Source organism: Odocoileus virginianus, chromosome 30, assembly GCF_023699985.2.
Source record: "Odocoileus virginianus isolate 20LAN1187 ecotype Illinois chromosome 30, Ovbor_1.2, whole genome shotgun sequence".
NCBI lineage: Eukaryota > Metazoa > Chordata > Mammalia > Artiodactyla > Cervidae > Odocoileus > Odocoileus virginianus.
Window position 1 is genome coordinate 18,486,198 of NC_069703.1, and position 15,961 is coordinate 18,502,158.

A 15,961-nucleotide genomic window follows, 5' to 3' on the forward strand; every position below is an offset into this window, starting at 1 on the left:
CCCTAGAAATAATATTCCATGATATATTTTCAAACTACCAACACCTCAGAAAGAATAGCTATTTCAGTCATTACTCAAATGATACAGTCATATACATTTTCTGATCAGTTATTAAAAAAAATCTATGCATTGGTTTATTTACTTCAAAAGTATTAAAAGTTATTAAGAAGTTCCAGCTCTATGTTCATAAATCGATAAGACTTAACAACCTCAGTGTTTCAAATATGCTCCAATCAATGGGACAGATCACTGAAGAGACCACTACAATCCCATTAGAACAGTGAGGAGCATTTTTAATCAGTGCCACATTGGTCTTATCTCAGATGATTGTGAATTTTGTACAATCCATTGGATCCATTGATTTTTTAGGTGACATTGGCCTAATGCAAATTCCTGACTAAGGGAGTGCCTGTGGATGTTAAATACTCTTGTACTCTGTAATTTAATGCATATTTTAATGAAGTGAACAGTCAGACTTCTGACAGGCATCAGCAACTTTGAAATAGAGTCTTCCAAATTTCTCGTACAGTCTGAAAGTAATGAGATTTGTTCCATAAAGTGATGAAATTTATGCCATAAATTATCTCTAAGAGAAGAGTGCTTCTTAAAGCAGAATCATTTCCTTGGTAGAGATCAGATTTTAAATAGTTGTTTAATAAGAAATTTGGGGGAAAGCAGACTGAACTATTTTCTCTCAGATAATTTTTGCCCATTATCAAGGAAATGGAGTACCACATGGTATCTGAAGGCTGCTATTCTTAGAAGGAAAGCCACTGACGTAGTTAGTGTGCTAAAACTTGGCTCTTAGACTCCATCTCTTCTTTAAGTATATATCCCTTTACTCTTCAACAATATTTACTGAGGACTTTCCAGGAATCAAATTTTCTTTCTCAGAGTATTCAGCAAGTGTTTTGCTGGAGTTTGTACTCTAAATCATCCTTTAAGAAAAAGAACACGGGCTTCCTTGGTGGCTCAGTGGTAAAGAATCCACCGGCCAATGTGAGAGATGTAGGATGGGTCCCTAACTTGGGAAGATCCCACATGCTGCAGATCAACTAAGCCCATGCGCCACAATTAGTGATCCTGGGCTCTAGAGCCCAGGAGCTGAAACTACCAAGCCCGTGCTTAGGAGCCATTTCTGTAACAAGAGAAGTCACTTCCTTGAGAAGCCCTTGCACTGCAACTAGAGAGTGTTCCCCACTCTCCACAACTAGAGAAAAACCCGCACAACAGTAAAGACCCAGCATGGCCAAAAATAAAGATATAAATAAAAAAGAAAAATATACATGTTTAAAATGAGGGCCTTTTCTGAAAAATATTTTGTAATATACTAAGACCATTTTGTTTAATAAGTAATCATTAAACTTGACACATTATAAAATGAGGCTAACGTTTTCTTAGGGCCTTTAACAATTCCCCTACATGTATTCTCATCTTAGTTATCGTGGTATTTTCTAGTGCAATTAAAGTCTGTAATTGTCAACTTCTAGATAGTCTAGTCGGTGGAGTGCTTGGAGATTGACTTAACTGGTGAGCCACATGATGGATATGATGAATTTCAAATTACCTTTAGAGGGTAAGTTTATGTTCATTGCCATAATGCTGAAGCCCAAATATTTACTTCATGAATCATAATCAGAAAACTTCTTCCCTCAAAGTTCTCATATAATATTTAAATAAAATACAAACATTATTGAATCAGAATCCTATCCATGCATGATAAACAGATGAAACTGCCCAGGTGTATGGTTAAACAGACAAGGAAGCATAGAATATACATAAATAATTGTGTATATGTTAACAGAGATTTCCTGAGTATCTGTTATGTACTAAGACATCTTCTTGGTGCCAAGAATATAGCAATGAACAATATACTATAAGAAGCTTATAAACTATGGGGAAGACAGATAAGAATAAATAATTGTAAACAAATCAATAAAATAATTTCGTAATCTGATGAGAGCACTGAATGGGCCATGTGTTGGAAAAAGATGTTGGAGAGAGAGTCAGGTAAGAACTCCTCTGAGAGAGGGCCTCTGAAATGACATATAAATGATGAGACTTCAAGAAAAGAAAATAGATTTGTTGCCTTTTTTCTGAGTGATTTATAATGGTCATTTTAACCATTCACAATTACTCTTTATCTAGAGGCTTCTAATCAGAACTTTTCTTCAATGTGTTTCTGACATGATTAATTCTATTAGTTCACAAACCACCAAACCAAGTCCTATAAAACTTTACTGCAACCATATCCTACTTTGAATAATAGAAATAACCTAAACATTCTTTTAATATAGTCATGTGCTTCCAGTTTTACACTTTTTAGCTTATTTTTCAGAGAGCCATCACTAGCTAAGTATGCAAGTGAATAATAATAATGTTATAATATTTCTTACATATGTGCTTCCCAGTAACTCTGTGAGGTTGGTAATACTGTTATTCTTTTGTTTTATAAATAAAGAAACTAAAGCACAGAAAGGCTGTATAATTTGCCCAAGATTCAAAACTAGTAAGTAAAGCATTTTAGAAATAGAGCTCAAATACTAAGGCTATGGAGAATTCACTTTTAACCACAATACCACAGCCACCCAAATAAAATTAACAAAATGAAATTTTTTTTTCAATTTTTCCTAATTTAGAGTTCCTCGATTTGTAAGAATGTTATCTTCAGTCTTATCAAGTTAAAATAGTAAGCGGAATCCTGCCAGTTGTCTTGTCACTTTGAATTTGTATAACAAACTTTACAGACTGGAACCATTTCCTCCCAGGTAGTCTACATACAATGCCAGTAACAGTCACCACAGAAAGAATAATGCTGTAAGGTATTGGTGCCTGGACCAAATATCCAGCCTTTCCTCCAGAAAGGATAAGTAAGTCTCATTGTATTCAGATTGCAAAATAAGGGTGTATATTCTAGAAGAAAGGCTTTCCTAATAGCTCAGTGGTAAAGTATCCAACTGCCAATGGAAAGACTTGGTTCAATCCCTGGGTCGGGAAGATGGCCTAAAGAAGGAAATGGTGACCCACTCCAATATTCTCGCCTGGGAAATCCCATGGACAGAGGAGCCTCGTGGGCTACAGTCCATGGAGTCGCAAAAGAGTTGATGACTAAGTGACAAAACAGCAATAGCAACAATCTTCTCTAAATATCCGGAGACGTCTTGGCAAGTCTCCAATAACATGTTCTAATAATCTTATAATGATGCTAAGTGATAATCACATTAGCTTCAGATTTTCACAAAGAACATATGTGACTGTTTTTCTGTAGTTACTCAGTCCCTCCACTAACCTAAGTTACCAATTCTCAGCCTACTTTTTGCATTTTTAAAATCACAAAGCATTCTACTGTTTGCAGGATTCTGGAATTCTGATTCTGCAAGAAATCTCAAAAGTCACAGACAACGGCATTAGGATCTCAGCTTCAAGGTCTTCAGTGATAAACCACAGTTTAAAGGGTGCATATTGCTTTATTGCCATGTTTCCATTCTAAAACCAAGGAGGAAGCTTTGAGCTCTAGTCACCTAAACCAAGAGTTAAGAAAGAGTCCCTTTTCATTCTATTAGTTTCAAAATAAATAAGTACATCTCTAGGAGGACATCCCTTGAACTCTAGGAATGGCCTGGATAGCACTTTGATTTGCCACACAAATAATTTAATCACAGCAGAAACTGTAGATAAAATGTATGGTTTCTGCTTAAACAGATAACATGTTCAAAATAACTAAGATGAAGGCATACACATTCATAACACATACAATATTCAGATCACCTAGTACAAACATTAAGAAATAAATTTGACCTCTAAACCTAATTTCAATTAAAATTTATGTAAAGGCGTATACAGTGAATGTTACTTTATTTTTCAGAACTTTCATTGAAATAAAATGCTCTGTGAGATATGTTAGAAAAAGATTTTCCTTGTATAAAATTTTAGGATGGTGTCATTTAATCATCTTACTGACCAAATCTCTAATTGACAGAAGCCATGTACTGATCATAATTTCACATGTTCTTCTAAAAGAAAAAAAAAGAGCTAGCAAGAATAATTTTTTTTTTCCAAAGTACTTGTTCCAGTGTTCCCTGTTCCTCGAAGGAGAGCTTTATTGTTTAATCTTTGGTTTTACGGGAGACACTTTCAGATTTAATCTATAGTCTTCACATTGAAGAGCATGATAAAAGGAAATTTGTAATCAGCTCAGTGCTTAAGATGTAAAGATTTATTCAAAGCATCAAACCTTTCAGAGTTGTATGCTGCAATGTGGGAAGGATTTTTACAGCAATGTAAATAAGTGTGAAGGATTTTTACAGTAATGTTAATGTTAAAGGCGCACACTGCCCACTCCTAGGAACTTCTGGCTGTATAAGCAATGACTTTGAAAGTAGGGGTGGTGCAGGAAGTCAAATGAGGCAAGAAAATGATGGGTGAACTGGCGAGCTCAGGAAAGGAAAGAGGCTTAGGGAGAGAGCCTGCACAGGACAGACGGGGGCTTTAGTGTAAGATCAGTAGATTAAATTTGACAAGAGTATTTAGAGGGGCTGGGGATGGGCACATGGAGGCTTGCAAAGAGAAGCAGGCTGTAACAGAGGCATTCTTTGAAAAAACAATCAAATAAAAAACAAAGAACTAACAGGTTTCTTGAAAAGAGATTCTAGACCAGGAAGAGAAACTGGTATGTAAATAAAGCCAGATTCAGGGAAAGATTGATTAGAAGCTGCCAGTGGCTAGGGTGACATTTTTATATTTTTCTAATTAGTGCTTCTTGTTATTCAAAAATCCCTTTCAAAAGTCTAGCATCCTCTTATGAGGAAGCCTTGTAGTATTAGCTCTTCCTTAGAGTATTTTTCAGGAATCCATTGTGTACACTTCCAGCCACCACTGATTTCAGGCAGAGGCCCTGAGTTCTTTACGGGACCATTATCTGTTATTGCCTCTCCCAGATAACTACCATGAGTGTAGCTACCAGGTTACAAGACTTGAAGATGCCGAAGTCACCAAGAACATGAGCCTCATGGCAAACTATCTCTAGTCTATTATAATTTTCTATAAACTCACATTAGCAGGCAATTTAAAAGTTCTACTGCTCCATAATTTACCAACAAAGTCTATTTACCAACAAACCTATTTAGTGAAATTCTCTTTCTTAGCAGGAAGTATCTATCCTCTATAAATCCTTCATTCAGTTGCTAATGGTTATTTTCGTGGATCTCATTGGCCTAGAGAGGTGTACAACACTCTGGACAAAAAAAAAAACTATTCAGATGAGTGTGCACCCAATAGACACCACATGGCATGACTATATAGCAGTTAGGCTGCCTAAATTCAAACCCTGCCCTTCCCCTACTGCCTACAGGACCTATTGACAGTCTATTTGCTTATCTGTGAGATGGAGAAAATAACAAAACATCTTTCGTAGTAAGTTATCATGAAAAATAAGTAACTTGATACAGCGTGATACTCAACAGTTAATTTCAAAAATATCATTTGAATCAGAATGGTGTTCTTCCTCAGTCTGCACTTGCAATCTAATAACCCAACATATCTTTCTCCATGACTGCAGATACTTTGAAATAAATGTTTTGCATTGGAAAATCCAGGAGCTCTTTGGGATTTTTAATGCCCAAATCAGTCCACTAGAGTTGCACAGATCAGCCTCTCCTTCAGCAAGAAGGGAACCATCAGAACAACCACAGCTGTGGAAGGGCAAGGTGCAGAAACAACGCAGCTCACATTTTCTCTCATGTTAGCGATAAATTCAGACTAAGTCCTTGCTGTACATCAGAAGGCTATGCAAAAGTACTTCTTTGCAACTAATAAAGAAAAGGGAGACACCTTCTGACAAGTTTGCTTTGGAATTTAAGATATCACAATGGGACTTGCAAAATAGGAAGCAGTATAGCAGATTGAATATCTGTCTCTCACACTGTTTCCTCACTCAGAATTTCTTTCATCAAATAATGTGTTGTAGTAACAAACTTTTCCTTAATTTACTGACATTATTTGGTAGAGGAGCCCCAGGAATATTCTAGCCCTTGGGATGATACAGTAGATTTTTCTGGAATACTTAACCACATGGTAAAGAGCTTAACTGTACTCACCAATAAACTAGTTGACAATGCTAAGAGATAGCTATATTTCTTCCATGGATTCTATGGCTAATTCTATTGTATCTACTAAATTTGAAAGTAAAAAAATTCACTGAAAGCTAAACTCATATGAACAGATAAAAAAAGTCATGGGATGTAAATACAGTGGAATATTACTCAGCCATAAAAAAGAATGAGTTTAAGTCAGCTTTAGTGAGGCAGATGAACCTAGAGCTTATTATACAGAGTGAAGTCATAAAGAGAGAAACAAATATCACATATTAGTGCATATGTATGGAATCTAGAAAAATGGTACTGATGAACCTATTTCAGGGCAAGAATAGAAATGCAGACATAGAGAACAGACTTATGGACCCAGTGGGAGAGTGAGAGGGTGGGACAAATTGAGAGAGTAGCATTGAAATATGTACACTACCAAGTGTAAAATAGGTAGCTGGTGGGAAGCTGCCGTATAACACGGGGGCTTAGCTTGGTATTCTGTGATGACCTAGTGGGGTGGGATGTGGGTAGGCAGGATGGAGGCTCAACAGGGAGGGGATATATGTATACTTATGGCTGATTCACTGTTATATAGCAGAAACCAGCACAGTATTGTAAAGCAATTATCCTCCAGTTAAAAATAAACAAAAAGAACATTGGCTTCCCTCATAGCTCAGTCAGTCAGGAATCTGCCTGCAAGGCAGGAGACCCAGGTTTGATTCCTCAGTCGAGAAGATCTCCTAGAGAAGGAAATGGCAACCAACTCCAGTATCCGTGCCTAGAGAATGCCACTGACAGAGGAGCCTGGCAGGCTACAGTCCATGTGCTTGCAAGAGTCAGACCTTACTTAGCGACTAAACCAGCACCAATAAAAAGAACATTAAAATGAGAAAGCTAGACTATCATTCTTCAAATAGAAACCACAGATAAAATTAACTTGTAATTAGTTGAAAGGTTTCTACTCTCACAGACTACCTGAGTCAAGATGCATTGATATTTCACAAAGTGTCAAGTTCATAAAGAGACAAGAGCTGACAGGTTTTATGGACAGTCATCACTGAGACAAAGGCCATGGACTTGAATGAACACAATTTTCAAGTGAGTCACTGTGGCGAAGAAATTGGAGGCAGAACTTTCCATGGATAAATGGCTTGTTAGACCTGTATAACTTCTGAGAACTCCAAGTTTTCATTCCAGAATTTTCAATCTCTATTTTATGAGAAGGAAAAACTAGAAAGTATAAAAGATAAGAAAGTCACAGAGTGGCCACTGCTTTAGATTATCTGTGGTATAGGAAGTTTCTAGAAAGGAATGAGAAAACCCCAAACTCATTCTTATCTGGTAAGTACTGTGAAGACAAAAATTGGTGTCTACTTCTTAATTTTTTTCTCTAAATGAATCTCTGTTCAATTTTACTTTTAGAGTCCTCTCTTAAATAGTGACTTTTTAAAGTCTGTCCGTTTTAGTTCATTCATAAAAGCAAGCAGGCAAGATGAAAGGTATTCACTAAATCTTCCAAGAGGCAGTACCTGGACATTTGGATCCCAAATGCAATCTCCTCTAAAATTCACATTAGAAAAAAATGCCCTTTAGAATCTAGGTTAGCTTGAAAAGGAGTTTCTACCAAGGGTAAAGCTGTCCATTTACTATTTTCTCAATTCTCAGTAATCCTTTCTTTGCAGGAAAAAATGACAAATGGAAAAAACTTATTGCACACGTGCCAGTGTCATGCCTGTTTACCAGAGGAAGGCATAGCAACCAGTGCATCTGGAAACCAAACCAGGAGGTGACATATTAGCTATCCAAACCTTTCTTTGGAAAGTAGGAACATAAGACATAGGAAACGTCATACATGAGCGCTCTGGTTGCTCATGGCAACCTGAGCTGCACTTGGCAACCCACCAAGCCACACACCCTTGGCTAGGGTGTCCAGGTGGCCTTCCATGGGGAAAGAATGATCATACACATGGTAAATGGAGTTAATACAGTAAAGCCAATATAAACACTGATGTTTTATCTTCTGACAGCATATGAATGTGCAAGCATGAAGTTATAGGAGAAAAGGGGCTAATTTTAGATTTGTTCCTAGCCCTCTCCATGTGAATGGTGTCGCTGTGAGCCCAGCAATGAAGTTCACTGTGTTGTAGCAGACTGCGCAGTTCCTGAGTGTGTCAACCCAGTCTATGAACCAGAGCAGTGTTGTCCTGTCTGCAAAAATGGTAAGACCATACTGCATTAGCTTTCAAAGAGGGGTTAGTGCACAATACAGATGCTCCACCACTGCATACCATTCAATGCAGAAGCCCTCTGGGATCTACCTGTGCGATTTTTCAATGTGGGCATGGCCAATTAATATTTGCATCCCACCTTAAAGTGAAAGTGAGCCAGCAATGGGTGACTCATGAAGTTTTCCATCTGGGGAATTAAGCTCTTACAAGCTGACTTTGTTGTGCTCCCTAGTATTTATTGTTGATTTATAAGGAGAATTTTGGAACCAATGCACTACCATCTTTTTTGTAGTGATTGGATTTCTCTTTCGTGGAGGTTATGAAGCAGTTCCTAGTATATAACCCGGGATAGAGAGTAGCATAAATGCCAGGTATTTTGCTTTGTACATAGACAAGACTTAAAGTTATCAACAAATTACAAAAATCAATTACTGATGCACTTAAGTAGAAATAAGGAAGACTAGAAAGTTTGGAGCTTTTATTCTAGGTCTTTATTGCAATGGAAAAGTACTCTCATAGTAACTACCATGGAGGGGAACTTGGTTTATAAGTTTATGGGTTCCTTCTGGCCCTTATATGATGGAGAGGTTAAAATGATTGTGGCATGCCAATCACCTGAAGTCGAGGTGATGCCACAGAGAAACCAATGTAGTGCTATAAACCCTATAAGGACAACTTACCAACAAACTCAAAATCACACTCTTGCTATGATTTTGACTGTATATGATCAAAATATGCAATCAGATATCAATCAAAACATAAATCTTCACTATGTAACATTCTGTCAGAGCCTTTGAATGGCACTAATATCTGCTTGAAAAGGTAGATCCAGCTCTTAATTAAGCTGAGGTCACTCTAGTGTTGAATCCTTACCTTCTTCCTTGGATTAGCAGTTCTCATCTTCCACTGTTATACATTTTTGTCCAGAATCTGGTATTATGTAAACTCACCTAGTAATCTTTTCCCTTGCACAGTTATAATTAGTAAAACAAACAAACAAACAAACAAACAAACAAACAGGTTATTTAGCCAAGAAAAGAAGCAAAAGCAGTTCTGATTGTTTTTATAATATTCATAGTGTTTTGGCATTTTCTCATGTGACTGATAAAGAACCCTTATGACATTTCTCAGGCACAATCTTTATTATTTCTCATCATATAAATCTATTGAGTCAAATGTTAAACAGCACATCTGGGTTCTCTTTTTCTTCTTATCCCTCTCATCCAACTGACCTGTGTCATAGTGACCATCACTCTGACATAGAAGATAGACATAAATATACTCCTGAAGTTCAATCTGATCTAATATATGCAAAGGTATCAACTTTAAGACTTTATATTTTTAAAAGGATATTGAAGAAATTGGAAAAGATACAGGGAGGAACAATAAGATGATTTAACGCTTGAAACATAGGACCTATGAGGACAGACTGAAGGAGTTTGCATAATTTGTCCTGGAGAAGAGAAGACTCCAGGGAGACTTAACTGTCATAAAGTATATGAATGGTTAGTCTAAAGTAGAAGAGCACCTGTTATTTTTCATTTTCTCCAAGGACAGAAGGAAGAAAAAATCAACTTCCTAATCAATCTTTAAAAATAGGATTGACAACTCTTTGACTAAAGACCATTTCTTTTCCAGAAGCAACTGTCTAAACAGGCCCTTGAGGATCTTCTCTTCCCTGGATGGCCCTGGTTGGCTGTGTTTCACATTTAGGGTAAACAAAACTATCCTTATAGTTTAAAACTCACACCTGGACATACTCAAAATACTGGGGGAATTAAAACATATAGACCAAATATTTAGAGTACAGGCTTTAAACCGTCCTTGGTATTCCCCGCCCAAACCTATAACATATCCAGAGTTCATGTTTATGTCAAATGTCAAATTGACCTCTACAAACTTAGTTACACTGTATTTTATATCACCCAACATTATCCTATATCTCTCTGTCACATGTGAGAGTAGAAATTTGTCCTCAAATGAAACTCCCTTTGTAGATTTTGAATATAAAAATGTATAATGAATGAACTTCAACTGTTCAATTCACTAGGTAATCAATTAGTAAGACTTCAGCTCAATTCAGTCTCTCAGTCACGTCTGACTCTTTGCGACCCCATGAACCACAGCACACCAGGCCTCCCTGTCCATCACCTCAACTCCTGGAGTTTACCCAAACACATGTCCATTGAGTTGGTGACGCCATCCAGCCATCTCATCCTCTGTCTTCCACTCACCTCCTGCCCTCAATCCCTCAGAGCATCAGGGTCTTTTCAAATGAGTCAGATCTTCACATCAGATGGCCAAAGTACTGGAGTTTCAGCTTCAGCATCAGTCCTTCCAATGAACACCCAGGACTGATCTCCTTTAGGATGGACTGGTTGGATCTCCTTGCAGTCAAAGGGGCTCTCAAGAGTCTCCTGCAACACCACAGTTCAAAAGCATCAATTCTTTAGCGCTCAGCTTTCTTTATGGTCCAACTCTCACATCCATACATGACTACTGGAAAAACCATAGCCTTTACTACATGGACTTTGTTGACAAAGTAATGTCTCTGCTTTTTAATATGCTGTCTAGGTTTGTCATAACTTTCCTTCCAAGGAGTAAGCGTCTTTTAATTTCATGGCTGCAATCACCATCTGTAGTTATCTTGGAGCCCCCAAAAATAAAGTCAGTCACTGTTTCCCCATCTATTTGCCATGAAGTGATCAGACCGGATGCCATGATCTTAGTTTTCTGAATATTGAACTTTAAGCCAACTTTTTCACTCTCCTCATTCACTTTCATCAAGAGGCTCTTTAGCTCTTCTTCACTTTCTGCCATGAGGGTGGTGTCATCTGCATATCTGAGGTTATTGATATTTTTCCTGGCAATCTTGATTCCAGCTTGTGCTTCATCCAGCCCAGCATTTCTCATGATGTACTCTGCATATAATTTAAATAAACAGGGTGACAATATACAGCCTTGACATACTCCTTTTCCTATTTGGAACCAGTGTGTTGTTCCTTGTCCAGTTCTAACTGTTGCTTCCTGACCTGCATACAGGTTTCTCAAGAGTCAGGTCAGGTGGTCTGGTATTCCCATCTCTTGAAGAATTTTCCACAGTTTATTGTGATCCACACAGTAAAAGGCTTTGGCATAGTCAATAAAGCAGAAATAGATGTTTTTCTGGAACTCTTTTGCTTTTTTGATGATCCAGCAGATGTTGGCAATTTGATCTCTGATTCCTCTGCCTTTTCTAAAACCAGCTTGAACATCTGGAAGTTCACAGTTCACTTATTGCTGAAGCCTGGCTTGGAGATTTTTGAGCATTACTTTACTAGCGTGTGAGATGAGTGCAATTTGTGCAGTAGTTTGATCATTCTTTGGCATTGCCTTTCTTTGGGATTGGAATGAAAACTGACCTTTTCCAGTCCTGTGGCCACTGCTGAGTTTTCCAAATTTTCTGGCATATTGAGTGAAGCACTTTCACAGCATCATCTTTCAGGATTTGAAATAGCTCAACTGGAATTCCATCACCTCTACTAGCATTGTTCGTAGTGATGCTTTCTAAGGCCCACTTGACTTCACATTCCAGGATGTCTGGCTCTTGGTGAGTGTGAATGATCACACCATCGTGATTATCTGGGTCGTGAAGATCTTATTTATACAGTTATTCTGTGTATTCTTGCCACCTCTTCTTAATATCTTCTGCTTCTGTTAGGTCCCTACCATTTCTGTCCTTTATTGAGCCCATCTTTGCATGAAATGTTCCCTTGGTATCTCTAATTTTCTTGAAGAGATCTCTAGTCTTTCCCATTCTGTTGTTTTCGTCTATTTCTTTGCATTGATTGCTGGGGAAGGCTGTCTTATCTCTCTTTGTTATTCTTTGGAACTCTGCATTCAAATGGGTATATCTTTCCTTTTCTCCTTTGCATTTCACTTCTTTTTTCTCAGCTATTTGTAAGACCTCTTCAGACAACCATTTTGCCTTTTTGCATTTCTTTTTCTTAGGGATGGTCTTGATCCCTGCCTCCTGTACAATGTCATGAACCTCCATCCATAGTTCTTCAGGCACTCTGTCTATCAGATCTAATCCCTTGAATCTACTTCTCACTTCCACTGTATAATCATAAGGGATTTGATTTAAGTCATACCTGAATAGCCTAGTGATTTTCCCTACTTTCTTCAATTTAAGTCTGAACTTGGCAATAAGGAGTTCATGATCTGAGCCACAGTCAGCTCCCAGTCTTGTTTTTGCTGATTGTTTAGAGCTTCTCCATCTTTGGCTGCAAAGAATATAATCAATCTGATTTCTAGTACACCAGTGGTACCAGTATTTTTGAGCAAACAGACTGAGCCCCAAGGTTTGCTTGCTGTCATTCTTAGTCCAGTAGATAGAAACAGATGACCTAGGTGTAGAAGACCCAAAGGGGAGATACATGTGTACTATAAGTGAGTATAACTAGAACAATTTCTTTCTGTTGTTTGTTTGTTTGTTTTTCCATTTATTTTTATTAGTTGGAGGCTAATTACTTTACAACATTGCAGTGGTTTTTGTCATACATTGAAATGAATTAGCCATGGATTTACATGTATTCCCCCATCCCGGTCCCCACTCCCACCTCCCTCTCCACCCCATCCCTCTGGGTCTTCCCAGTGCACCAGGCCTGAGCACTTGTCTCATGCATCCAGCCTGGGCTGGTGATCTAGAACAATTTCTTAAATTTTCAACACATGATAAGACTATCTTATTCCAAATGACAAGATTCATTTGCCCAGCATCGTGTGAACTATTTTTAAGGTATGGTACTCTTTTCTTATATTGAAAAACAACAAGAAGAAGATAAAAATCTACCCTATGAATTCGAGGTATAGGCTCTATATCCTAATTTGTAAACAGCCCTATAACATTTTCTACATTATCTTATATCTTCAAAAATGCTGAAAAAATTTAACTTGCCTAAATGCCAACTATCTTGGCTGCTAAATACTTTCCTTCTACATGCTAAGATTGATCTTTCTGCCTTCCTGAATTATAACTTGCCAAGAGCAAGAGACATTAAAAATATAAAATGAAAGTTTAAAGCAATATAATCTACTACAAACAATATTCAGTTAATATCAAAATCTTTGTTCTCAGATTAAGACCAAGAAAAAAAGGAAGTAGAGTGATATATATGTAGGTGAATGGAGTTTTCCCAGAAAAGAGTAAAATGTAGCAATTGCCTTTAAAAATAAATATTTTTAATATTGTACATGCAAGGTAATCTGATCCCTAGATAAATAATGATAGTCTCTTTAGTCTCTGTAATATGTAATTTATAAGAATAAATATAAAGTAATATACTTCTAAAACTTTTCTCTAATGATGTAAAAAAATATTTTTTAATTTCTTGGCCTCCATGTTTCCTTGTCTCAATTCCTGACTCTCGAGGGTCTTCCCAGGTGTCTCAGACAGTAGAGAATCTACCTGCAATGCAGGAGACCTGGGTTCAATCCCTGGGTCGGAAGATCCCCTGGAAAAGGGAACACCAACCCACTCCAGTATTCTTGCCTGGAAAATCCTAGAGAGAGGAGTCTGGCAGGCTACAGCCCGTGGGGTTGCAAAAAATCAGACACGACTGAGCGACTAACACTCAGTGTTTACCTCAAGCAAGATTTTCCAGTGGCTAACAATGAGTACAGCCAATCCACAACATATACCCCATTCTTAACTAAAGTTAGGTTCACACCAAGAAGGCTATCAATTTAGTCTGAGTAAAATAGAAACATTAAGGAAATATGTGAATAGTTGGGCATACACAAAACAGGAGGAGAAAGAGGAAAGTAATTTTTTGCGGGGAGGATTACAGTGATTGATGTAGGAATTTATTGTTCTAAAAAATTTTATTAAGCATTTGCTTCTCCCTCCTCTATACATCTTTATGAATTTACAATCCAAATGCTTCCCTGAAAGATATAGCATTTCTAGACTGTTTTTCTTCCACCAAGACTCTGACTATGGTCTGTCTTTCAGCTCCAGTCCTTTCCATGGGAATTAATATTCTTTATGTTTTCTGTTTTTATAATATGAAATATAGATTAGCACAGCATCTACATAAAGAAATTATTTCTATTTTGGAGAATCATATAAATATTTCAAATATTTGGTAACTGACCATTCATTTGACTAGTGAAATATTTGGGCATTAGATCATCCAAATGACTAACTGCATTTTTTATATTTCATCTGCCAACATGTCAGTGAGTTTTCTGTGCTTTTCGCTGAGATAAATAGTCAGTCATATTCATGATTTGGAAGAAAAAGTCACTTCATGAAAAACTGAAATAGATAGGAAACACCCTCCATAAACATTAAATAAGTTTTCATATCCTTTTCAACCAAACTGAATTTGTTATAATCCCTGTTCAGATATTAATTTCATATCCCTTACTGTCTTCCAGTTCAGTAGTGATACAAATAAAGAAGGAAATAGACTAGCTGAAAGGTAAATGGAAAGAAGACAGCAAAGGGATGGGCTGTGTACGAATAAGATAAAGGACTTTGGAGCCATCCAATGCCTTCTAAAGGTACTTGGCTAAAATGGTGCTATGTATCAACACATATGATGTTAATATTCCTAATAAACAAAGAGCTGCTTGAGATAAATAAGAGAGAAAAACAATTCCACATGGAAGAAAACAGGCAAAGGGTATACAAAGAAAATTCACAGGAGAAGAAAACCAAGTGTCTAGTAAATATACAAAAACACACAAACCTCACAAGGGATCAGGGTGATAGCAATTAAAACAATGAGACACCACTATTGTGTTGATAATAATTTGAGACTGATGATACCTCAAATCAACAAAGATACCAAGAGCTGAGAAAATGCTGGAACAACTTTTAAGAAGGCACTATCAAAATGTTCATGTAATTTGAAGTTAATAGTTCCACTTTTTATACTTCATCCCACATTTATGAACTAAATTTCCACTGCATTTTAAGAGCTTAAAGGTGGGAGAAATGTAATAATACTCGATGGAGTAATAAAAGTATATTGCAGCCTGATGTTTTCTGCTGCTGTGTAAAATAAACAAGGAGTGTAAGAGCAGATTACCCATTTTTTTATTGATAATATAGTATTGTAGTCTATTGATAATATAGTATTGTAGTCTATAGATAATATATACATTTTAAGGGATATATTTAAACATCTCAATTTTTAACTGATATACAATTTTAAATAGATAGATATAAAATTTGTTTGTACATAAAGAGACAAGTGTGGCTACATGATAGAATATTAGCAGTGATTCAGTGATTGCTGGGGGAGTAAAAGTGTGAAGGTAAATGTGGGAGAGACAAGAGTTAACCTCTTTAAAATACTAAATCTTAACAAATTGAGAGTAAAACCAGCAGAAAAGTACACAAACAGGCAGTTCACAAGCAAAATATAAACATTCGAAAAATATAAAAACTATTCAGGCTCAGTAACAAATTAGATTTTTGTTTTTTAAACCCTTTGTTATCTTTGTGTGCAGCATAGGGAAAGTTCTGTAACAATATACACCAAATTTTTAACAGTGATCCAGTGATCAGAAGAGTAATTAAAGGATGGGGATCGAACCTATTTCTCCTGCATTGCAGGCAGATCCTTTACCACTGAGCCACAGGAGAAGCCCATCTAT

At 36.9% G+C, this 15,961-nt stretch overlaps 1 protein-coding gene across 1 annotated transcript in view; it reads left to right on the plus strand.

The window, feature by feature from the left end:
- Positions 1 to 15,961, plus strand: part of VWC2L (von Willebrand factor C domain containing 2 like) — a 180,706-nt gene that overhangs the window by 19,564 nt on the left and 145,181 nt on the right. The window contains exon 3 of the mRNA XM_020881714.2: positions 8,173 to 8,302. Coding sequence (XP_020737373.1) covers positions 8,173 to 8,302 — 130 coding nt within the window. The remainder of the gene's footprint in view (positions 1 to 8,172; positions 8,303 to 15,961) is intronic.